The 26,945-nt window shown below is 39.1% G+C and overlaps 1 protein-coding gene across 1 annotated transcript in view; it reads right to left on the reverse strand.

Moving 5' to 3' along the window:
• Positions 1 to 382: 382 nt before the first annotated feature.
• KLHL20 (kelch like family member 20) overlaps positions 383 to 26,945 on the reverse strand; it is a gene marked incomplete at its 3' end in the record, with an annotated part of 75,440 nt that continues 48,877 nt past the window's right edge. The window contains exons 6-11 of the mRNA XM_079727857.1: positions 25,224 to 25,407; positions 16,509 to 16,652; positions 4,895 to 5,028; positions 3,782 to 3,990; positions 3,064 to 3,170; positions 383 to 467 (exon numbers count right to left, since the gene is read on the reverse strand). Of these exons, the coding sequence (XP_079583983.1) occupies positions 383 to 467; positions 3,064 to 3,170; positions 3,782 to 3,990; positions 4,895 to 5,028; positions 16,509 to 16,652; positions 25,224 to 25,407 (863 nt within the window). The remainder of the gene's footprint in view (positions 468 to 3,063; positions 3,171 to 3,781; positions 3,991 to 4,894; positions 5,029 to 16,508; positions 16,653 to 25,223; positions 25,408 to 26,945) is intronic.

A 26,945-nucleotide genomic window follows, 5' to 3' on the forward strand; every position in this document is an offset into this window, starting at 1 on the left:
TTTCAAACTTAATCAGTATCTTAAAAATAAGGTTTTACTGCTTGAAATGTTTGGTTGTTTTTTTTTTTGTCTTTCCTTTTTTTCTCTTTTGGTGGGAGGAAGGCTAAATCCCAAAACAAAAACAAAAAACAAAAAAACCCAGCAACAAAAATCCCATGATAAATTAAAACCAAAAATAAATATTCTTCTGCACAAAACTGAAAATTATTGTGCAAAGGTGGCATCTTGCAGGTGAAGTACTTTCAATGTATTTGTATTTTCCACATGTTGAGGCACCGGCAAAGAATAAAATTTGTTTAGTGTATTCTAGAGCTGTACAAAGCTCCAAAGTCAAAGCTCTCCACAATACAGAGGAGCATATGCATGACTGTCTTCTATATGTTCACCATATATGGGATTCACAATGTGTCATTTTTATAACTCCTACACCACCTCCAAGCCGACGGTAATTCATCCCGCCATATAACCTGTAAAGAAAGAAACACAATCAGATTTCTAAATAGAAAAAGCACTATTTCTTCCATAATGTAGATGTTAATAAAACAAAATTCTTTGTTTTATATCACAACTAATATTTTTAGCTTCATACATCTCTTCCAAAGAGTAGGAGCTGGAATTGAGCACTGGCAAGTAGCAGAATTATTTCAGACATTGACTGAAATTCTCTGACTTACAGGACACTGTTTTAAGAGAGCACCATATCCATTTTGCCTTGTAACTTTATAACTCTACATCTAGACTGACTCATAACAATTACACAGAATCACATATTCTACATTTTTGTGTCTAATTTTGACCCTGGCTATAATATTTTCCCACCCACATTTTGCTTTTGCCTAAACTTTAATTATTTATTTCTATCCTTTTGTATGTACTCTTGGAAGTCTTCTCAAACCCTTTATGGAACGAAGCTGGATATGATTAAATAAAGTCTGCATCTAGTTTTTGATATGTGAACAAGATCACCTTCAAAATTAAGGATTTCCATGGAAAAGAATATTAGATCCTCTGTCAACTGTAAGTATTGATTTTAAATTGGCTTTAAATTTGGGATATGTAACTACAAAAATTTATATAGTAATCCCTCAACAGATGGTCCTTAAGAATTTCATGAATATTACTTGGTCAAATATTACTAACATATATTAGTAACAGTTACTGAGAAACAAGTCCTTACATAGGATCATAGTCATTAAGTGTCAGAAATAAACTTGGCTGTCTTCCCAAATTATGCTTACCCAGATTCCCACTAAAAATAGAAAGCTGTATATGGAAGAAAATACACCACAAGTGAGAGGCTCCTATTCATGAAAACCTGCCATTCTCTTTCCCTTAACCTCTATTAGGTTTTGCTGAAATGTTACCTTTTCAGTGGGGCCTCCCTGGGCCACCTTTTAAAGTGGATAATCCTCCCTGGACTCCTTGCCTCTCTGCTATTTGCCATAGCACTTCCACTCCTGGTATGGCACTGTCTCCCTCGTTGTAACGTCAGCTCCAGGCGGGCAGGGAATTTTGTTGTGTTCACTTCTGTATCCCCAGGGTCTAGAGCACTCAGTAAATCTTTACTTCATGAACAAGGTTGTGAAAATGTGATGTATAAGCAAAAAGTGCTACAGTGTTATTAGTCTGACTTTAGTATTGTGACCACTGAGCCATACAGAGCATGAGAGAGATGCAGAATCCAAAGAATGTCATTCAGATATCTGTCAAAGTTGTGGCTTTCCCAGAGATGAAGACTATAAAAAGAACCCAGTAAATTCATTAGTTGAATCTTATATACTAATGAAAAAAATCTGGGTGGATAGTTACAGGCTCAAAATTAGAAAATGTATACTCAGAATGCAGCAGGAATGGACTACAAGACTGCCCCTTCTGGAATATAAAAGTGACCATAAAAGACATCAACTTATCTTTCATCGTCATGAGAAAAATCTTTCAGAATGTCTTCTGCCTCAGATATCATATCCAGACTGATATCTGTGGTTTATGTGCAACCTCAACCGCTGAGATGGTTACCCCAGATGTGTTTAGGCAAATAAGCCCAATTCTCTGAGAAAGAACTGCTTAGAAGCTAAAACTGTTTTTTTTTTAAAGCTAGTATTTAAAATAGATATTAGTATAGATATAAAGTACCTCAATCCATACTATTAATATTTTATATTAAAAATGAGAATAAACTATATATTTGACCTTTTAAACTTGTAGTGTTTAAGAGACTTTGGCATATTAGAGCATCTATCAGATTAGTTTTATGAATCAAGTTTAAAATGTGTGATTGAGCAAAGATTTAGATTTAGGATTTTAAGCTGAAAGGTTTAAGAGAATTTTGCTACATTTGTAAAAGTTTCTGAATATTTAAAATAAATGCAAGAGTCACCCAATTTATGTGAATTTATAAGAACTACTTAAGTATTTAGGAAGGATTTGTTAGACAATTAAGGATTTAAAAGCAAAGTAAAATTAAGCCTATAAATACAGCTTAACTTGAACTCTTAAGTTAAGTAAGATGTAGCCTCCTTGCTAAAAGTGACTATTACAATTTACTAGACTTTAAAATAGAGTAATAACATATTTAAATATTTTTAAAACTCAAGAGAAAAAAATCAGTTTTAAAATGAAATAAAGTATTATTTTTAAAATGGTAACTGCAATTTGTTTTTCCTGGGCATAAAAATTGCAATGACAGATTGACAGCCAAAGGTCTAGGTTCTAATTCTAACTCTGTCACTAACTTGCTTAGGCAGGTCTCTTTATTTCTCAGTGCTTTAGTTTCCTCAGCTGAACATGATGGAGCTAGAGGGGAGATTGTTTTTTCTGTTTTTGCTACCTCTAATTATAAAACTGGACAGTTACCAAAGAGAGGAATTTTGTAAGATGTCAGCCACTTTAGAGCAATGAAGTCAAAATAAGCCATCGAATATGGGTAACTTTGAGCCCTTTTCAAAGTACTGCAAGAGGTAATTCAGTGTACTGACCATCTTGATTTTGATGGTCATGTTTTATCTCAAGCCCATGATTTTCAAGTCAGCAGTGAGGTGATTTGCAACATAGCTTAAAGGTTACCTCCATGTATTGGCATCAGGATCAAAAACTTCAATGGTCTTCAAGTACGTTGTGCCATCAAAACCTCCTACAGCCATGAGCTGTCCATTCACTACTGCCAGGCCAACCTATGGGACCAAAACACAGTGGCTGCTGAAGAAACTGCTCCCTATTAGATATGGATGAATCCATATATCCAATAGATGTCAATGAATTCAAGTGAAGTTAGGTAAGGTAGTAGATAAGACAGGGAGATGCCTTTCAAAGAAGCAACTGGTTACAAGATAAATCATAAGATGCAAACTATTGTATATAGAATGGATAAACCACAAGGTCCTACTGTATAACAGAGGGAACTATATTCAGTATCCTGTGATAAACCATAATGGAAAAGAATATTAAAAGAGAATGTATATATGTATAACTGAATCACTTTGCTGTACAGCAGAAATTAACATAATATTATACATCAACTATACTTCAATAAAAGTAAATAAATCATAAAAATAATTCTCTAATTAAAGATATGATTGGATATAAGATATTTAACTTCTTGAGATAATAGTAATCAAAAAATTAACTTTTTTTTCCAGTACAAAAGTGACAGGGGTTGTTTTGCCTATACAGTGCATCTCCTCACTGTCCCATTGTATTATACTTTACAGATCAGACTTCTCCTTCTGCACAGCCCTCTCTTGGTGCTTTTGCTTTTCAAAGTTTTCAGTAGCCAGGCACTTACTCCACTACGGCGGGACGTCATAGCCACCACTGGAGACCACTGGTTGGTTCTGGGGTTGTATCTCTCAGCACTGCTAAGCTCTGTAGTGTCATCTCTACCTCCTACAGCATAGATCATATCCTGATACACTGCACAGCCTAGGTGTTTCCTCCGGGTCCCCATAGGGGCTATGGTGTGCCATCTGTTTTCCTGAGGATTATAACGCTCCACTGCAGGGAAAAGAAAAACCAGTAAGTGACCATGCAATCATTTCCTTTCACCTCTAGTTTTCTTCATAGCTACTTTGCTTTGTGATAACATATATTTTCAATAAGCACTCTGATTTTTCCTTCTGAGAAGGAATCATCTACCTCTGGACAATACTACTGTATTCCCATCAGGGACTGATTTCTTTTAGGTATGGTTGGTGGAAAGGGCATGTGTTGGAGTCAAGGTACCTAGTTCTAGTTCTGGCTATACGACTTATTAGCTCGGTGACTCATGGCATCTCTCCTTATCTTTAAATGACAGGATTAGACTATAAACCAGTTTATGACTATAAGTTTTTATTTATTTTTAGATTATAATACAGAGGATTTTATTTGTTTTTTATTTATTTATTTATTTATTTATTTATTTGCAGTACGCGGGCCTCTCACTGTTGTGGCCTCTCCCATTGCAGAGCACAGGCTCCGGACGCACAGGCTCAGCGGCCATGGCTCACTGGCCCAGCCACTCCGCGGCACGTGGGATCCTCCCAGACCGGGACACGAACCCGTGTCCCCTGCATCGGCAGGCGGACTCTCAACCACTGTGCCACCAGGGAAGCCCTATTTGTTTTTTAAGGAAAGATGGTTGGGGGGAAATAATATTAAGAAAATAGTTGTTTTATTCATTATAAATTCCTAGCAACTTGTGAAATGAAGGGAGAAAGAAATACTTTGGGAATATACTAGTAGACTATGACTGCAGAAGGAGCTGAGGAAGAGCTAACAGTTGAACTCTCCTAGAGGGAAAATAATTTTCTTAATAAATGATAGGATAACATGGACTTTTTATACTTTTTGTAAGGGGACTCTCCTAAGAAAAATGTATTGCTTTGGGGAAACCAGACTGACTTTGGAAGGGACTAACCTGTGTTGAGTGGAGATGTCCCATCAGAGCCACCTACAGCATATAAGAACCCTCCTAACACAGCCACAGCCACGCCTAGTCTCCTGGTACTCATAGAAGCCACCCGAGTCCACTTGTTCTCCTTCGGATCATACCTGCGGTAAGAGAAACCAAAGACTGGACACATGTTTTTATTAAGTGAAGCCTTTTCCATAAGGTATGAAATTATGCTAAAGATATGTTAGATACATAGATTTGCTAAGGTCAAATGTACAGAGAGAATCTAACGTATTTTACATAGTTATCAGTACTCTGACTTACGACACTGGGGCTAGAACTCTGAAAACTACATTTCTCCTTTGCCAAGCTGGCTCTCTACTAGATTCTGCCAAAAGGAAGGACTAGACACTTTCTGTTTGCTTGCGAACCCTGTCAATATTGTCTCAACATTGGCCTTTCACTCTGACAGTAGCAGTTAATTTCAGTTTCTAGACTTTTTCTGGCACTTCCAAAGCTAGCCTTGTTGGACGTTTCAGTCACAGCTCTGTGAGGCAGCTCCTCTGAGCTCCTGAGGTAACAGTACGAGTGTTCCGGTTATCTACTGCTGTGTAACAAACCACCCCAAACTCAGTGACTTTCCAAAATAATTATTTTACTAATTCTTATGTTTCCATGGATCAGGAATTTAGGAAGGGCTTCACAGGGAAGTTCTGGCTCAGGTGTCTCATGTGGTTGCTGTCAAATTGTGGCTGGAGCTGGAACAGCCAGGTGCTGAAGCAGCTGGGCACTGGCTGGGCATGTCTCCATGTAGCCTCAGGGTCTCTCCATGTAGACTACTTGGGCTTCCTCTCAGGATGGTGACCTCCGACAGCTCAAGGCTTCAAAGGTGAGTGCCCCAAGAGATACAAGTGAAAGATGTATCACCTTTTATGACCTAGCCTCGCAAGTCACATAGAGCTACTACCATACTGATAAGCCAACCCAAATTCGAGGGAGCAAACACAGACCTCATCTCTCAATGAAGAGTTTCAAAGTCAAATTGTATGAAGAGCATGTGAGATGTCAGGTATTGTAACCATCTTTGGCAAATACAGCCTTCCAGAACCAGCCAGGCAGATAACCCTCCATGGAGATGTGAGTCACAGCTGTTCAGGGCACCCTCTCCTCAGGTGCTGATGGTCCTAGTTCTGTGGGACCTCTCCTCCAAGCTTCTAGGCTCTAATAACTCTAATCTCTTTCCTTGTCTTCCCAGACCTAGGGTTCCTACAGTTACTTCAGTGTCCTTTTTTCTTTTTTTTTTTTTTTCAGCCCTTCAATATGTGCTAGCCAATTTTTTAATGTTAAATTCTCTTTACTAAAATAGCTGATATGGTTTCCATTTTTTTTAACTGAGCCCTGACTGATAAATTATTGGTGTTCAGAAATAAATATGACAAAAATCACTTGGAATTGTGCTGGGCATTTTATTACATAGGTGAAAAATTCTGTTAGTATATTAAGTATTGTATAGCAAACTATATCAATATTACAGGATATAAAATAAATAATACTAAAAATAGCCCTTGTTCTTAAGAAGCAAGCTGGGGAGACAGAGCACATTCTTAAGGAAAAACCTCCAAACATATTCTGAGAATGTAGTAACTCACAGAGATGAAAGAAGCAGAGATATAAGTGCTGCAGAATGGAGGCCCTGGAGAAAGGTTATGGTTAGTCAGTAAAGGTATCTTGAGGTTCATGCACTTTGAATAAAGTTTATTTTTCATCACTTTTAGAAAATTCTCAGCCAAATATTCTGTCTTCAGATATTGCTTCTGCTCTTATTGCTATTTTCCTTCTGGGACTCCAATTACATATGTGTTAGTCTATTTGTGTTCCCTGAGTTGCTTATGGTCTCTTCTTTACATTCTGTTCTTCTGTTTGGATATTTTCTATTAACCTGGCTTTGAGTTTACTAACTCTGTCTTCTGCTGTGTGTCCAGTCTACTTCTATTCTATTTAATCTCATTCAATGAGTTCTTCATTTTAGATACTATATTTTCCAATTGTAGAAATCTACATCTTATTTTTAGATTCCAACCCTATATTAAAATTCTCCAACTTTTTACCCATTGATCTTTCCCTCTATTTTATTCAATGTATTTATTATACTTATTTTAAAGTCTTTTTCTGTCAACTCCAAATATGGATTATCTATAAGTCGGCTTCTGTTGTCTACTTTTTCTCTCAATTATTGGCCACATTTTTCTGTTTCTTTATGTGTCTCATATATTTTTTAATTGTATGCTGGGCATTATCATAAAATAATGGAATCCTAGAAACTGAAATTGATATTATACCCCCCATTGACAACACCTATGCCCCAAACAATGGATTCACTCGTTCTTTCTTTTTTTTTTTTTTTTTTTTGCGGTGCGTGGGCCTCTCACTGTTGTGGCCTCTCCCGTTGCGGAGCACAGGCCCCGGACACGCAGGCCCAGCGGCCATGGCTCACAGGCCCAGCCGCTCCGCGGCACGTGGGATCCTCCCAGACTGGGGCACAAACCCGCGCCCCCTGCACTGGCAGGCAGACTCTCAACCACTGCGCCACCAGGGAAGCCCCACTCTTTCTTATATTAGGCAGACACGGTGAAATGTTGAACACCTCAATCCAATCAGGAATTAAGCTTTACAATCCACAGATTTAATGCAATCCCTATCAAATTACCAATGGCATTTTTCACAGAAATAGAACAAAAAATTTTACAATTTGTGTGGAAACACAAAAGACCACGAATAGCCAAAGCAATCTTGAGAAAGAAAAACGGAGCTGGAGGAATCAGACTCCCTGACTTCAAACTATACTACAAAGCTACAGTAATCAAAATAATATGGTACTGGCACAAAAACAGAAATATAGATCAATGGTTCAGGATAGAAAGTCCAGAGATAAACCCATGCATCTGTGGTCACCTAATCTATGACAAAGGAGGCAAGAATATATAATGGAGAAAAGGCAGTCTCTTCAATAAGTGGTGATGGGAAAACTGGACAGCTGCATGTAAAAGAATGAATTAGAACACACCCTAACAACATACACAAAAATAAACTCAAAACGGATTAAAGAACTAAATGTAAGGGCAGATACTATAAAACTCTTAGAGGAAAACCTAGGCAGAACACTCTCTGACACAAATCGCAGCAAGATCTTTTTCGATCCACCTCCTAGAGTAATGAAAATAAAAACACAAATAAACAAATGGGACCTAATTAAACTTAAAAGCTTTTGCACAGGAAACTATAAACAAAACAAAAAGACAACCCTCAGAATGGGAGAAAATATCTAAAATACACAAACAGCTCATGCAGCTCAACATCAAATAAACGAACAACCCAAACAAAAAATGGGCGAAAGATCTAAATCTACAACAATAAATGCTGGAGAGGGTGTGGAGAAAAGGGAACCCTCCTACACTGTTGGTGGGAATGTAAACTGGTACAGCTACAATGGAGAAAGTATAGAGGTTCTTTGAAAAACTAAAAATAGAGCTACCATATGATCCAGCAATCCCAGTCCTGGGCATATATCTGGAGAAAAACATAATTCAAAATGGTACATGCACCCCAATATTCATTGCAGCACTATTTACAATAGCTGGGACATGGAAACAACCTAAATGTCCAACGATAGATGAACGGATAAAGCAGATGTGGTACATATATACAACGGAATATTACTCAGCCATAAAAAACAAAATAATGCCATTTGTAGCAACATGGATGGACCTGGAGATTGTCATACTGATGGAAGTCAGACAAAGACAAATATCATGATATCGCCTATATGTGGAATCTAAAAAAAGGCTACATATGGAATTATCTACAAAACAGAAATAGAGTTACAGATGTAGAAAATAAACTTATGGGGCAGAGTCAACATGGCGGCAGGGGAGAATGCGGAGTTCGCGTCTCCCCACAACTAGGGCACTGGCCGGGCACTGGCCGGACCCTGGTGGGGGACCTCGATGCCCAAAGAGATGGGAGGAACCCCTGAGAGACTGGGTAGGATGTGGGGGGAGTAAGGGGGGATAAGAAGTGGAGGCCAGACAGGACTGGCGCCCCTGAGGGGTGGCTGGGAGGGGGAAGGGGTTCCCACACCTGGAGGAACCCTTGGGGGGCTTGGAGATCGGGGGAAGCAAGTCTAGCATTTCCCCTGCCCAATCGGGCCCCGGGAAGCCTGCAGGGCTCCCGGGCCAGGTCCTCCGCCCTCTGAGGCTCCCTCCGGGCCATGCTGGTCCTAGGGGCATAGGAGGGAGGCAGGGGGAGAAGAGGAGAGGAGGACGGGGAGGAGCCCTCTTTTTTTTATAAATTTATTTTTGGCTGCATTGGGTCTTTGTTGCTGCACGCAGGCTTTCTCTAGTTGCGGCGAGCTGCAGCTATTCTTCATTGCAGTGCGTGGGCTTCTCATTGCAGTGGCGTCTCTTGTTGCGGAGCATGGGCTCTAGGCTCACGGGCTTCAGTAGTTGTGGCACACGAGCTCAGTAGTTGTGGCTCGCAGGCACTAGAGTGCAGACTCAGTAGTTGTGGTGCACGGGCTTAGTTGCTCCACGGCATGTGGGATCTTCCCGGACCAGGACTGGAACCCGTGTCCCCTGCATTGGCAGGCGGATTCTTAACCACTGCACCACCAGGGAAGCCCCAAAGCCCTCTTTGATTGGAGAATCGGGGAGGCACAGAGGGCGTTTCCCCTGCCCACTTGCTCCCGGAAAGCCTGTTGGGCTTCCTGATCTGGTCCCCTGCCTTCTGGGGCCCCCTCTGGATCTGTGGGTCCTAGGGGCATAGGAGGGAGGAGGGGGAAGAAGAAGAGAGGCCAACGGGGTGGGACCCTCCAGGGATTGGAGGATCGGGGGGGAACTCGCCTAGCATTTCCCCTGCCCTCTCGGGCCCAGGGAGCCTGCTGGGGTCCTGGACCTGGTCCTCCACCCTCCAAAGCCAGAGGCACTCCTGGGCTCCTGCTGCTGCACTGAGCCTAAGCCCCCACCCCGCCAGGGCCTTATCTGGCCCTGTGGGTCCTACGCATAGGCCCCACCCACCACCTAAACCCCGCCCCCCAGAGCCAAGGCCTTTTCTGCTTTTTTTTTCCCTCTTTTTTACTATTGTTCTGTTTTACCTTCTGGTTGTTGTTTCATCTATATCTTTATTTTTTATTCTTTCTAAGAGAAATAAACGAAATAGAAACAAGTAAAATAGCAAAGATCAATAAAACTAAAAGTTTGTTCTTTGAGAAGATAAAAAAAAATCGATAAACCTTTAGCCAGACTCATCAAGAAAAAAACAGAGAGGACTCAAATCAATAAAATGAGAAATGAAAAAGGAGAAATCACAACTGACACCACAGAAATACAAAGGATTATAAGAGACTACTACAAACGACTATATGCCAATAAAATGGATAACCACGAAGAAATGGACAAATTCTTGGAAAAGTACAATTTTCTAAGACTGAACCAGGGAGAACTAGAAAATATAAATAGACCTATCACAAGTAATGAAATTGAAACTGTAATTTAAAAGTTTCCAACAAACAAAAGTCCAGGACCATATGGCTTCACAGGCACATTCTATCCAACATTTAGAGAAGAGATAACACTGATCCTTCTCAAACTCTTCCGAAAAATTGCAGAGGGGGGAGTACTCCCAAATTCGTTCTATGAAGCAACCATCTCCCTGATACCAAACCAGACAAAGATATTACAAAAAAAGAAAATAACAGACCAATATCACTGATGAACATAGATGCAAAAATCCTCAACAAAATACTAGCAAACAGAATCCAACAACACATTAAAAGGATCATACACCATGATCAAGTGGGATTTATCCCAGGAATGCAAGGATTCTTCAATATATGCAAATCAATCAATGTGATACACCATATTAACAAATTAAGGAATAAAAACTATATGATCACCTCAATAGATGCAGAAAAAGCTTTTGACAAAATTCAACACCCATTTATGATAAAAACTCTCCAGAAAATGGGAATAGAGGGAACCTACCTCAACATAAAGGCCGTATATGACAAACGCACAGCAAACATCATACTCAATGGTGAAAAACTGAAAGCATTTCCACTAAGATCAGGAACAAGACAAGGATGTCCACTCTCGCCACTCTTATTCAACATAGTTTTAGAAGTCCTAGCCATGGCAATCAGAGAAGAAAAAGAAATAAAAAGAATATAAATTGCAAAAGAAGAAGTAAAACTGTCACTGTTTGCAGATGACATGGTACTATACATAGAAAATCCTAAAGATGTCACCAGAAAACTACTGGAGTTCAATGAATTTGGTGAGGTTGCAGGATATAAAATTAATGCACAGAAATCTCTGGCATTCCTATACACCAACAATGAAAAATCAGAAAGAGAAATTAAGGAAACAATCCCATTTACCACCGCAACAAAAAGAATAAAATACCTAGGAATAAACCTGCCTAAGGAGGAGAAAGACTTGTACTCGGAAAACTATAAAACACCGATGAAAGAAATCAAAGATGACATAAACAGATGGAGAGATATACCATGTTCTTGGATGGAAGAACCAATATTGTGAAAACGACTATACTACCCAAAGCAATCTCCAGATTCAGTGCAATCCCTATCAAACTACCAATGGCATTCTTCACAGAACTAGAACAAAAAATTTTATAATGTGTACAGAAACACAAAAGATCCTGAATAGCCAAAGCAATCTTGATAAAGAAAAATGGAGCTGGAGGAATCAGGCTCCCCAACTTCAAACTATACTACAAATCTACAGTAATCAAGACAGTATAGTACTGGCACAAAAACAGAAATATAGATCAATGGTTCGGGATAGAAAGCCCAGAGATAAACCCATGCACATATGGTCACCTAATTTATGACAAAGGAGGCAAGAACGTACAATGGAGAAAAGACAGCCTCTTCAATAAGTGGTGCTGGGAAAACTGGACAGCTACATGTAAAAGAATGAAGTTAGAACACTCCTTAACACCATACACAAAAATAAACTCAAAATGGATTACAGTTCTAAATGTAAGACAGGACACTATAAAACTCTTAGAGGAAAACATAGGAAGAACACTCTTTGACATAAATCACAGCAAGATCTTTTTTGATCCACCTCCTAGAGTAATGGAAATAAAAACAAAAATAAACAAATGGGACCTAATGAAAATTAAAAGCTTTTCAAAGCAAAGGAAACTACAAACGGGACGAAAAGACAACCCTCTGAATGGGAGAAAATTCTTGCAAACGAATCAATGGTCAAAGGATTAATCTCCAAAATGTATAAACAGCTCATGCAGCTCACTATTAAAAAAAACAAACAACCCAATCAAAACATGGGCAGAAGGGGCTTCCCTGGTGGCGCAGTGGTTGAGAGTCCGCCTGCCGATGCAGGGGACACGGGTTCGTGCCCCAGTCCAGGAAGATCCCACATGCCGCGGAGTGGCTAGGCCCGTGAGCCATGGCTGCTGAGCCCGCGCGTCCGGAGCCTGTGCTCCGCGGCGGGAGAGGCCACAACGGTGAGAGGCCTGCATACCACACACACACACACACAAAAAAAAAAAAAAAGGGGCAGAAGACATAAATAGACATTTCTCCAAAGAAGACATACAGATGGCCAAGAGGCACATGAAAAGATGCTCAACGTCACTAATTATTAGAGAAATGCAAATGAAAACTACAATGAGGTATCACCTCACAGCATCAGAATGGCCACCATCAAAAGATCTACACACAGTAAATGCTGGAGAGGATGTAGAGAAAAGGGAACTCTTTTGCACTGTTGGTGGGAATGTAAATTGATACAGCCACTATGGATAACACAGTATGGAGGTTCCTTAAAAAAACTAAAAATTGAACTACTATATGACCCAGCAATCCTGCTACTAGGCATATACCCCGAGAAAACCATAATTCAAAAGGACACATGTACCCCAGTGTTCACTGCAGCACTGTTTACAATAGCCAGGATACGGAAACAACCTAAATGTCCAACGATAGATGAATGGGTAATGAAGATGTGGTACATATATACAGTGGAATATTACTCAGCCACAAAAAGGAATGAAATTGGGTCATTTGTAGAAATGTGGATGGACCTAGAGTCTGTCATACAGAGTGAAGTAAGTCAGAAAGAGAAAAACAAGTATCGTATATAGATGCATATATGTGGAATCTAGAAAAATGGTACAGATGAACCTATTTGTAGGGCAGGAATAGAGATGTAGACATAGAGGACGGACATGTGGACACAGCAAGGGAAGGGGAGGGTGGGACGAATTGGGAGATTAGGTTTCATATAAATACATTACCATGTGTAAAATAGATAGCTAGTGGGAACCTGCTGTATAGCACAGGGAGCTCAGCTGGGTGCTCTGTGACGACCTAGATGGGTGGGATGGGGGGAAGGAGTGGGAGGGAGATCAAAGAGGGAGGGGATATAGGTATACACATAGCTGATTCACTTCATTGTACAGCAGAAACTAACACAACATTGTAAAGCAATTTTACACCAATAAGAAAAAAATAAATAAACCTATGGTTACCAGGGGGAGGTTGGGGGGAGGGATAAATTGGGAGATTGGGATTGACATATACACACTACTATATATAAAACAGGTAACTAATAAGGACCTACTGTATAGCACAGGGAACTCTATTCAATACTCTGTAATGGCCTATATGGGAAAAGAATCTAAAAAAGAGTGGATAGATGTATATGTATAAAGATTCACTTTGCTGTACATCTGAAACTAACACAACATTGTAAATCAACTATACTCCAATAAAAATATTTTTTAAAAAAGGAATTGAGCTTTAGTTAGACTCAGTCCACCTTTGTTTTTAAATGTCTCAAGGATGAGATGTCTTGTATTTGTTGCAGGCCCCTCCCTATAGTAGGACTTCATCTTCTAAGCACTGTTAAGATTGCAAGAGATTTCACTTACCCTGGTCCACTACTTTCCTGTGCTACCCCAGCACTCAGGAAACATCCCACTGGGAAAAACAAAAGTATATTCCAGAATCCAATCTGTCATGCCAGCCTACATGATTGTCAAAAGTTCCACTGATTTATACTCCTCCAGGAGAACCCCTCTGCCTAGACCAAGTCCAGTATTCAACCCATGTGAAAACTTGGCAAATGTTTTTGGGAAGAAAATAGCTGATAATCTCAGCTCACATAAGATGGGCTCTTTTTTCAGTGGACTCTTAGCTCATCTAGTCCTTGTTACTTCTACATGTCTCTGATGATTTTAAAAATATGATATTTGTACTTTTTCCTAGTTGTTGCAGTGGGAATGATGGCTGTCACTACCTATTGCATTCTACTTAGAAGCAAAAGCCTTTGCATACTTTTTAAACCCTTTTACTGTAAAATTAAATATTGATACAGAAAGCCACACAAGAACGTATGTATAGTTTAATAAGTTATTATAAGGAAAGTGTACTTATAACCACCATCCAGGCCAAGAAAAATAACTTTGCCTTCCACACTGGAAGCCCTTCCACGTGTCCCTTTCCAATCTCAAAACCTTCCCCCAGGCAGGGTAACCATTATCCTGACTTTTACAGTAATCACTTCCTTGCATTTCTTTATAGTTTTATCAGCTGCGTGTGCATCCCTAGACACTTACTCTTATTAAATTTTTTTTTGAATTTTTATTTACTTATTTTGTATTTTTTTATTTTTTGGTCGTGCCATGCAGCACGCAGGATCTCAGTTCCCCGACCAGGGATCTAACACATGCACCCTGCCATGGAAGCGTGGGGTCTTAACAACTGGACCACTTTTTCATATTTTTAAAAAGTCTCCTTTTTTCTACAGGTTTTTCCTCTATTCTCTTTCTCCCTCCCCCACTCCCAGAATTCATGTTTTAGAACCTGGACTTGAACCCGTGTCCCCTGCACTGGCAGGCAGATTCCTAACCACCGCGCCACCAGGGAAGTCCCTGTAATTTTATAGCTTTTCTGTTTATTGCTCTGTTTTTATGTGTGAATTTGGAGAGATAAAAAATTATGCTGTTGGTGCTATTATTTTCCCAGAATCCTCTTGCATAGAAGTTTGAAAGTGAAGAAATAAGTTTCTTGACAGACAGATAAAAAGGAACTGGCACTGCTTTCAAGACTTACCTGCAACTTTATCTCTAAGACAGAGTTAAATTCTACTTAAATATGGTAACCCAACTAGTAAATGTTATTTCAAAAATTTATCTCTTTTTAAGAAGTGAGAATGAAGTATAGTATGTTGTTGCCAGTAATCATAGCGCATGAGACTCCAAAACCTAATCTCTAAGACAGAATGATAAAAAAATGACAGGGCAAGAAATTAAAAACAATCTATTTCACCAAAATTAACTGATTTGTAAAAATATAGGGGCTTCCCTGGTGGCGCAGTGGTTAAGAATCCGCCTGCTAATGCAGGGGACATGGGTTCGAGCCCTGGTCTGGGAAGATCTCACATGCCGTGGAGCAGCTAAGCCCATGCACCACTACTGACCCTGCGAGCCACAATTACCAAAGCCCGTGCGCCTAGAGCCCGTGCTCTGCAACAAGAGCAGCCACTGCAATGAGAAGCCTGCACACGGCAAGGAAGAGTAGCTCCCACTCTCCGCAACTAGAGAAAAGCCCACGTGTAGCAACGAAGACCCAATGCAGACCAAAAAAAAAAAAAAAAAAAAGTATACAGTAAATCATGGCAACCCACCAAGATTTCCCCAAGTATACTTCAAGAATTAATCAGAGGGGCCAGGGACTTCCCTGGTGGTCCAGTGGGTAAGACTCCATGCTCCCAATGCAGGGGGCCTGGGTTTGATCCCTGGTTGGGGAACTAAGATCCCACATACCACAACTAGAGAGCCAGCATGCCTCAACTACAGAGCCTGCGCGCCGCAACTAGAGAAGCCCTGCTACAAAGATCCTGCACACCACAACAAAGACCCAGCGCAACCAAAATAAACAAACAAATAAAAACTTAAAGAATTAATGAGAATCCACACACAAAATACCTTGGAGTTTTGATAAGGTATGCTACACAAAAAATTATTGCTTTAATCATTTTTTTCTGGGGGAAGTCTGAGCTAAGTCATTACAATTACTGGGAAAAAAATCAGAACAGATTTCAGAAGTGGTATTCTTGATATCATATATAAAATGAAATTTAAAATATGATTCCGGGCCTCCCTGGTGGCGCAGTGGTTAAGAGTCCGCCTGCCGATTCAGGGGACACAGGTTCGTGCCCCGGTCCGGGAAGATCCCACATGCCGCGGAGCAGCTGGGCCCGTGAGCCATGGCCGCTGAGCCTGCGCATCCGGAGCCTGTGCTCCGCAACGGGAGAGGCCACAACAGTGAGAGGCCCGCGTACCGCAAAAAAAAAAATAAATAAAAAATAAATAAATAAAATAAAATAAAATATGATTCCAACACTTCAATGTTAGGCTCAGTCAGTGTAACACATAATTTTAAAAATTGGGTTATATCTTTCATCTTCCTAGACTTTAAAGTTAACTGAAAACTTTTTCCTTAAAGCCCATGGGAAATCTACTGAATAGTGAATCCCTAGTGTCCTAAATTGTTTCTTTAAAAAAACTGAAAATGACTTTAAAAAATCACCTCTCAACGATGTTGAGGCAAGACACTCCATCCTGGCCACCCACAGCATAGAGAAAGCCTCCAAGCACAGCCACACCAACACTTGTCCTGCAGGTGCTTGTAGGAGCAACATCACTGCTCCATTGGTTTGTTTTGGGGTCATACCTGCAGAGAACACGTCAAGAACACAGTTTGTATTACACAAAGAGGGCTATGTCTATATATGCAATGATATATAATATGATATATATATTCTTTCCCCAAATATGGGCTAATAATCAAATATGTGATAGTCTAATTTATATATAGTTTTTGAAATTGTTTTACTTAAAAAGTTACACATAAATATATTTTCTTTAAAAATTTTTTCCAGAATGTTATAGATAAAGCTAAAGTTCTCTTTGAGTTCCACCCAATTTCTGTTCTTTTCCCATTTTGATTTGGTATATATCCTTCAAGATTTTTCGGTAAAATTCTTTTAAATAGGTATATATCTATCCACATATATATATTTCTTTATATGCAAGCATGTTTTCTGTACATAAGTAATGCCACATATCACGTGTTGCTTTTTCACTCAATATATTTCTGAGATCTATTCATAATAGATATAGCTCTAGATTTCTCTTTTGAACTATTTAATTATATTGTGTGTGCCATATATTATTTAAATCATATTTCTATTGATGTATCCTTACACTGTCTGTGACATTTTGTTATTAAAAACAGTGATCACCCTTGTATATTTCTCCCTGTGCAATGGATGATGAGAAGCAGAATCATGGAGCATAGAGTATATTCATTTTTTTTTAACATCTTTATTGGAGTATAGTTGCTTTACAATGGTGTGTTAGTTTCTGCTTTATAACAAAGTGAATCAGCTATGTGTACGTATGTACACATATATCCCATATCCCCTCCCTCTTACATCTCCCTTCCACCCTCCGTATATAACCCCTCTAGGTGGTCACAAAGCACCGAGCTGATCTCCCTGTGCTATGCAGCTGCTTCCCACTAGTGATCTCTTTTACATTTGGTAATGTATATATGTCCATGCCACTCTCTCACTTCGTCCCAGCTTACCCTTACCCCTCCCCATGTCCTAAAGTGCATTCTCTATACCTGCATCTTTATTCCTGTCCCACCCCTAGGTTCATCAGAACCATTTTTTTTTTTTAGATTCCATATATATGTGTTAGCATACAGTATTTGTTTTTCTCTTTCTGACTTACTTCACTCTGTATGACAGACTCTAGGTCCATCCACCTCACTATAAATAACTCAATTTTGTTTCTTTTTATGGCTGAGTAATAACCCATTGTATATATGTGCCATATCTTCATTATTCAATCATCTGTCGATGGACACTTAGGTTGGTTCCATGATCTGGCTATTGTAAATAGAGCTGCAACGAACACTGCGGTACATGACTCATTTTGAATTATGGTTTTCTCAGGGTATATGCCCAGTAGTGGGATTGCTAGGTCATATGGTAGTTCTATTTTTAGTTTTTTAAGGAACCTCCATACTGTTCTCCATAGTGACTGTATCAATTTACATTCCCACCAACAGTGCAAGAAGCTTCCCTTTTCTCCACACCCTCTCCAGCATTTATTACTTGCAGATTTTTTGATGATGGCCATTCTGACCAGTGTGAGGTGATACCTCATTGTAGTTTTGACTTGTATTTTTCTAATGATTAGCGATGTTGAGCATCCTTTCATGTGTTTGTTGGCAATCTGTATATCTTCTTAGGAGAAATGTCTGTTTAGGTCTTCTGCCCATTTTTGGGTTGGGTTGTTTGTTCTTTTGATACTGAGCTGCATGAGCTGCTTGTATATTTTGGAGATTAATCCTTTGTCAGTTGCTTCGTTTGCAAATATTTTCTCCCATTGTGAGGGTTGTCTTTTTGTCTTGCTTATGATTTCCTTTGTTGTGCAAAAGCTTTTAGGTTTCCTTAGGTCCCATTTGTTTATTTTTGTTTTTATTTCCATTTCTCTAGGAGGTGGGTCAAAAAGGATCTTGCTGTGATTTATGTCATAGAGTGTTCTGCCTGTTTTCCTCTAAGAGATTTATAGTGTCTGGCCTTACATTTAGGTCTTTAATCTATTTTGAGTTTACTTCTGTGTATGGTGTAAGGGAGGGGTCTAATTTCATTCTTTTACATGTAGCTGTCCAGTTTTCCCAGCACCACTTATTGAAGGGGTGTCTTTTCTCCATTGTATATTCCTGCCTCCTTTATCAAAGATAAGGTGACCATATGTGCGTGGGTTTATCTCTGGGCTTTCTATCCAGTTCCATGGATAAATATTTCTGATTTTGTGCCAGTACCATACTATCTTGATTACTGTAGCTTTGTAGTATAGTCTGAAGTCAGGGAGTCTGATTCTTCCAGCTCCATTTTTCTTTCTCAAGATTGCTTTGGCTATTCAGGTCTTTTGTGTTTCAATAGAAATTGTGAAATTTTTTGTTCTAGTTCTGTGAAAAATTCCATTGGTAGTTTGATAGGGATTGCACTGAATCTGTAGATTGCTTTGGGTAGTACAGTCATTTTCAAAATGTTGATTCTTCCAATCCGAGAACATGATACATCTCTCCATCTCTTTGTATCATCTTTCATTTCTTTCACCAGTGTCTTATACTTTTCTGCATACAGGTCTTTTGTCTCCTTAGATAGGTTTATTCCTAGGTATTTTATTCTTTTTGTTGCAGTGGTAAATGGGAAGTGTTTCCATAATTTGTCTTTCAGATTTTTCATCATTAGTGTATAGGAATGCAAGAGATTTCTGTGCATTAATTTTGTATCCTGCTACTTTACCAAATTCATTGATTAGCTCTAGTAGTTTTCTGGTAGCATCTTTAGGATTCTCTATGTATAGTATCATGTCATTTGCAAACAGTGATGGTTTTACTTCTTCTTTTCTGATTTGGATTCCTTTTATTTCTTTTTCTTCTCTCACTGCTGTGGCTAAAACTTCCAAAACTATGTTGAATAATAGTGGTGAGAGTGGGCAACCTTGTCTTGTTCCTGATCTTAGAGGAAATGGTTTCAGTTTTTCACCATTGAGAATGATGTTGGCTGTGGGTTTGTCATATATGGCCTTTATTATGTTGAGGTAGGTTCTCTCTATGCCTTTCTGGAGAGTTTTTATCATAAATGGGTGTTGAATTTTGTCAAAAGCTTTTTCTGCGTCTGTTGAGATTATCCCATGGTTTTTATTCTTCCATTTAATATGGTGTATCACATTGATTGATTTGCATATATTGAAGAATCCTTGCATCCCTGGGATAAACCCCACTTGATCATGGTGTATGATCCTTTTAAGGTGCTGTTGGATTCTGTTTGCTGGTATTTTGTTGAGGATTTTTGCATCTATGTTCATCAGTGATATTGGCCTGTAGTTTTCTTTTTTTTTTTTTTTTTTTTTTTTTTTTTTTTTTTGCTATATGCGGGCCTCTCAGTGTTGTGGCCTCTCCTGTTGTGGAGCACGGGCTCTGGACGCGCAGGCTCAGCGGCCATGGCTCACGGGCCCAGCCGCTCCACGGCATGTGGGATCTTCCCAGACCAGGGCACGAACCCGTGTCCCCTGCATCGGCAGGCGGACTCCCAACCACTGCGCCACCAGGGAAGCCCTTCTTTTTTTTGTGATATCTTTGTCTGGTTTTGGCATCAGGATGATTGATGGTGGCCTCGTAGAATGAGTTTGGGAGTGTTCCTCCCTCTGCTATATTTTGAAAGAGTTTGAGAAGGATAGATGTTAGCTCTTTTCTAAATGTTTGATAAAATTCACCTGTGAAGCCATCTGGTCCTGGGCTTTTGTTTGTTGGAAGATTTTTAATCACACTTTCAATTTCAGTGCTTGTGATTGGTCTGTTTATATTTTCTATTTATTCCTGTTTCAGTCTCAGAAGGTTGTGCTTTTCTAAGAATTTGTCTATTTCTTTCAGGTTGTCCAACTTATTGGCATATAGTTGCTTGTAGTAATCTCTCATGATGCTTTGTATTTCTGCAGTGTCAGTTGTTACTTCTCCATTTTCATTTCTAATTCTGTTGATTTGAGTCTTCTCCCTTTTTTTCTTCATGAGTTTGGCTAATGGTTTATCAATTTTGTTTTATTTCTGATCTGATCTTTATGATTTCTTTCCTTCTGCTAACTTTGGGGTTCTTTTGTTCTTCTTTCTCCAATTGCTTTAGGTTGAGATTTTTCTTGTTTCTTGAGGTGGGATTGTATTGCTATAGACTTCCCTCTTAGAACTGCTTTTGCTGCATCCCATAGGTTTTGGGTTGCCATGTTTTCATTGTCATTTGTTTCTAGGTATTTTTTAATTTCCTCTCTGATTTCTTCAGTGATCTCTTGGTTATTTAGTAGCACACTGTTTAGCCTCCATGTGTTTGGATTTTTTACAGTTTTTTCCCTGTAATTTATATCTAGTCTCATAGCATTGTGGTCAGAAAAGACAGTTGATATGATTTCAATTTTCTTAAATTTACCAAGGCTTGATTTGTGCCCCAAGATATGATCTATCCTAGAGAATGTTCCATGAGCACATAAAGTGTATTCTGTTGTTTTTGGACAGAATGTCCTATAAATAAAAATTATGTCCATCTTGTCTAGTGTGTCAGTTAAAGCTTGTTTCATTATTTATTTTCATTTTGGATGATCTGTCCATTGGTGAAAGTGGGACATTAAAGTCCCCTACTATTATTGTGTTGCTGTTGATTTCCCCTTTTATTACTGTTAGCATTTGCCTTATGTATTGAGATGCTCCTATTTTGGGTGCATAAATATTTACAATTGTCATATCTTCTTCTTGGATTGATCCCTTGATCATTATGGTAGTGTCCTTCTTTGTCACTTGTAATAGTCTTTATTTTAGTCTTTTTTTTCTGATATGTGAATTGCTACTCCATGTTTCTTTCGATTTCCATTTCCATGGAATATCTTTTTCCATCCCCTCACTTTCAGTTTGTATGTGTCCCTAGGTCTGAAGTGGGTCTCTTGTAGACAGCATATATACAGGTCTTATTTTTGTATCCATTCAGCCAGTCTATGATTTTTGGTTAGAGCATTTAATCCATTTATATTTAAGGTAGTTATTGATATGTATATTCCTCTTACCATTTTCTTAATTGTTTTGGGTTTGTTTTTGTAGGTCTATTCCTTCTCTTGTGTTTCCTGCCTAGAGAAGTTCCTTTAACATTTGTTGTAAAGCTGGTTTGGTGGTGTTGAATTCTCAGTTTTTGCTTGTCTGTAAAGGTTTTAATTTCTCTCTTGAATCTGAAAGACATCCTTGCTGGGTAGAGTAATCTTGGTTGTAGGATTTTCCCTTTCATCACTTTAAATATGTCCTGCCACTCCCTTCTGGCTTGCAGAATTTCTGCTGAAAGATCAGTTGTTAACCTTATGGGGGATTTCCTCGAATGTTATTTGTTGCTTTTCCCTTGCTGCTTTTAATATTTTTTCTTTGAATTTAATTTTCGATAGTTTGATTAATATGTGTCTTGGTGTGTTTCTCCTTGAATTTATCCTGTATGGGACTCGCGGTGCTTCCTGGACTTGATTGACTTTCCTTTCCCGTGTTAGGAAAGTTTTCAACTATAATCTCTTCAAATATTTTCTCAGACCCTTTCTTTTTCTCTCCTTTTTCTGGGACCCCTATAATTCGAATGTTGGTGCGTTTAATGTTGTCCCAGAGGTCTCCGAGACTGTCCTCAATTCTTTTCATTCTTTTTTCTTTATTCTGCTCTGAGTAGTTATTTCCGGTATTTTGTTTTCCAGGTCACTTATCCATTCTTCTGCCTCAGTTATTCTACTCTTGATTCCTTCTGGAGAATTTTAAATTTAATTTATTGTGTTACTCATCATTGTTTGTTTGCTCTTTAGTTCTTCTAGGTCCTTGTTAAACGTTTCTTGTATCTTCTCCATTCCATTTCTAAGATTTTGGATCATCTTTACTATCATTACTATGAATTCTTTTTCAGGTGGACTTCCTATTTCCTTTTCATTTGTTTGGTCTGGTGGGTTTTTACCTTGCTGCTTCATCAGCTACATAGTTCTCTGTCTTTTCATTTTGTTTAACTTTAGTGGAGCTGGGTCTTAGCGTTGATTGATATTACGTGGGGCCGGGAGGTCTCTGGTGGTCCAGTGTCTTGAACTTGGCTCTCCCACCTCAGAGGCTCAGGCCTGACACCAGGCCGGAGCACCAACACCCTGTCAGCCACACAGCTCAGAAGAAAAGGGAGGAAAAAAGAAAGAAAAAAATAAAGTAAAATAAAATAAAGTACATAAAAAAATTATTAACAACAAAATAATAATTAAAAAAATGAGAGCAACCAAACCAATAAACAAATCCACCAATGATAACAAGTGTTACAAACTAAACTAAGATAAACATAAATATCAAAAACAAATCAGCTGCAGACAGCAAACCCTAAGTCTACAGTTGCTCCTAAAGTCCACCACCTCAATTTTGAGACAATTTGTTGTCTATTCAGGTATTCCCCAGATGCAGGGTACATCAAGTTGATTGTCGGGATTTAATCCACTGCTCCTGAGGCTGCATGGAGAAATTTCTCTTCCTCTTCTTTGTTCGCACAGCTCCTGGGGTTCAGCTTTGGTTTTGGTCCCACCTCTGTGTGTAGGTCACCCTCAGGAATCTGTTCCCCGCCAAGACCTGAGGCACCTTTTCCCCATCCAGACAGGAGGGGGTTAAAGCAACGCCTGATTAGGGGGCTCTGGCTCACTCAGGCTGGGTGGAGGGCGGGGTACGGTAGTCATAATGGGAATGCGGGGCGAGCCTGTGGCCACCGAGGCCAGTGTGACATTGCAACAGCCTGAGGCATGCCGTGTGTTCTCCTGGGGAAGTTGTCCCTGGATCATGGGACCCTGGCAGTGGCAGGCTGCACAGGCTCCCATGGAGGGGGGTGGATAGTGTCCTGTGCTTGAACACAGGATTTTTAGTGGATGGCGGCGGCAGCCTTAGCATTTCATGCCCATCTCTGGGGTCCAAGCTGATAGCCGTAGCTTGCGTCCATCTCTGGAGCTCGCTTAGGCAGTGCTCTGCCTTCTGTGGGCACAGAGGGAAGGAATCACCTCTCTTTGTGCACCCCAAACAATGGTCTCTTGCCTCTTTGGCAGGTCCAGGCTTTTTCCCATACTCTCTCCTGGCTAGCTGTGGTGCACTAGCCCCCTTCAGGCTGTGTTCATGCAGCCAACCCCAGTCCTCTCCCTGGAATCTGATCTTTGAAGCCCGAGCCTCAGCTCCCAGCCCCCACCCTCCCCAGTGGGTGAGCAGACAAGCCTCTCAGGCTGGTGAGTACTGGTCAGCACTGATCCTCTGTGCAGGAATCTATCTGCTTTGCCCTCTGCACCCCTGTTGCTGTGCTCTCCTCCATGGCTCTGAAGCTCCCCGGCCCCGTCTCCGCCAGTGAAGGGGCTTCCTAGTGTGTGGAAACTTTTCCTCCTTCACAGCTCCCTCCCAGAGGTGCAGGTCCCATCCCTATTCTTTTGTCTGTGTTTTTCCTCTTTTCTTTTGCCCTACCCAGTGGGGATTTTCTTCCCTTTTGGGAAGTCTGAGGTCTTCTGCCAGCATTCAGTAGATGTTCTGTAGGAGTTGTTCCACTTGTAGATATATCTTTGATGTATTTGTGGGGAGCGAGGTCTTACTCCTCCACCATCTTGAAGGTCTTCCTCTTCATTTTTAATTAAAAAAAAATACTATCAAATTGCTCTTTTTGTAGCTATATATTTGTTTTTAATTTCATTAATTTTTCTTTCCAGTTAATTTCTTCTTTCTATTTTCTTGGGTTTTGTTGCTCTTTTTATAACTTTTTTATTTAAAAGTGTGATTTATTTTCCCATCTTTCTTATTTTCAAATGAATGCACATAAGTTATAATGTATATAAATTTGCCTCTGAATATTACTTTAGTTGCAGACCACACATTTTGATATTTATGGGCTTCACTGTTATTAAGTTGTAAATATGTAATCATTTCCACCCTTATTTAGTTAATTTGTTTTTAAGTGTGCTTTCTTTTTAAAACTTCTATGGAGCTGATCCCTCTGTTGTTGTTTTTTTTCTTTTCAACTATACAATCTGTATCTCTAGATCTTGATATGCTGCAGGGTTTCATAGATATGTTTGGTAAGTATCAAGAACACAGCTGAATGAAAAAGGGTTGTATGAGAACAAGAAGCTAGAAGTTATTAAAAAATAAATTATTGTAGGTTTCCAATGTGCCAGGCATTGTCACAGATGTGGGAAAAGACATTTCAATAAACAATTACAGCCAATGTGATACGTAAAAGTATGTTCAAAATACATGTGAAAGATCAGAGGACTGAGTAACTAACTTGTCTGTATGGTGCCAGAGAAGGCTTTATATGAGAAGTAACATTTGAATCTTGAAAAGATATTCCAGGGAAGAACAAACAGCATGCATATATGTAGGCAAAGAGGCACGAAAGAGGACAGTATGTCTAAGGAACTGCAAACAATTTGGTGGGTCTGCACTAGCGTGTTTAGGGAACAGTGGTGTGCCAGGGGAGACAGAATGGAAAAACAGGTGGAGGTCAGATCATAAAGGACTTATATGTCACAGTAAGTGGTCTAGGCTGTGAGCTAGTGCCACAGACACAAAACTAAAGCAACATGTTACATCTGTTTCTAATTAACATCTCAAACAAAATAATATGAATAGGAGAGAAAAGAATTTCAAATTGACACTACTTACCTTTCAACACTATTGAGATAAGAGGACCCATCATGGCCTCCTACTGCATATAACAGGTCATCAAGAACACTGACCCCAACTCCACATCGCCTTTTGCTCATTGAAGCTACCATTCGCCATTCATTGGTCTGTGGATCATATCGTTCAACACTGGAAATGGCATCTCCACTGCACCAACCACCAACTGGGGAAGTAACAGAAATGGTCAGGAGAATACCTGTCCTAAAGCATAGAATGTATCACTCACTGCTAACTTTTATTTGGTTAAGTCCTAATGCTTGGACTTACCAAAAGCCTCTAGAAGCAGGTTAAAACATAAGTTATGATTTTTACTTATTCCACTGGGATTTTCTAAATTCCACTGGGAATTTTCTAAATAAGTTAGTATTAGGTCCATTTTACAGAGGAGGGCAAGGACACCAATTCAAATTGCATTGGGAAGTAATGTGGCATTTAATGGCTAGAACATTGAATTTAGTTAGAAAACTAGGGCTTGACTGTTGCCTCTACATAAATGTAAGGTATTATCAAAAACCAAAAGAACCATACCTCAGAAGCCTGTTTAAAAAAAAAAAGTCTTTTATTCTATTAGGGGAGAGGGATTTTGGCTCATCTACTCATGACCTCATCTTGTGACTAAAAATAATACAAAAATTCTTATGACTTATAAAATGTTTTGCCTTCTGTTTAATCTGCAGTCTGTACTGAATTCTACAGTATCCAACATGACATTCAGGATCAGAAAACAGTTTGAAGAAATTACATTTTTCATAAGTAAGTAATACTCAGAATAACAGGTTCAAACTGAGTTCAATAAAGCTTCTCTGAGTGTTCCCTGAAAAAAAGTGTAATTATAGTAGATAAATTTAATTTGTTATTCTTTAAAATCATCTCTATTTCAATCTAAAATAAGAGCTAGATTCTGGAGCTTAAAAAGTGAAGTCTAAGGATAACTTAACCTCAAAACATTTGAAAACTAATGGTTTCTTGGAGGTCTCAATAACTTCCTGAGCCAGAATAAAATGGGAATGTTTTTAACCTTCTTCTGGTGGATTTGAAAACTCATTCCTTATTTCAAATCTCAATATGCTGTATACATTTTATTTTATTATGATTTCATTTAAATTAGGATATTCAACTAATACTAAATCACAGTAAGTTTTGTCTATATTAATTTGCTTAAATTTGAATTCTGTTCTGGGATATATGCCTGGAGTTTCAATATCAGAGAAAACACCTTAACTTCCAACATAAAATTTGGCTGCAAATGTGAGGGTTATAAGCACTTGAGACAAATCAAACAGCCTAATCATTAAACCTCAGGCACAATTTATAATGAAAGCTATTAAAACCAGCTTTTTATTGGATTACACGGCTCCAAATCAAGTTAATATCACTTCATAATCTGTGTTCTTTGATACTAAAGAAAAAAAATAGGCCATTAGGAAATCAAATTTAAACCTTTTTTGTGACCTGGGGAAACAAGCAAAGGAAAAAGTTGTTCAATTCCACTGCCTCATGGCAATTTTATGTGCATTATGATTTCCAAGGCAGCAGGTGATGGCATAACGGGGACAGAACTAGTTAAGCTATTATTATAAACCAATACACTGTACTTAGCAAGATAAAGTGTGTGCGTAGTTTCTGCTGTGAGAACTCTCAATTTGTGTTAAGTGATGTACTTAAGACAAAATATTGCTGAAAAGGTGACATATAGTTTTA

The sequence above is a fragment of the Hyperoodon ampullatus genome (assembly GCF_949752795.1).
Source record: "Hyperoodon ampullatus genome assembly, chromosome: 2".
Lineage (NCBI taxonomy): Eukaryota > Metazoa > Chordata > Mammalia > Artiodactyla > Ziphiidae > Hyperoodon > Hyperoodon ampullatus.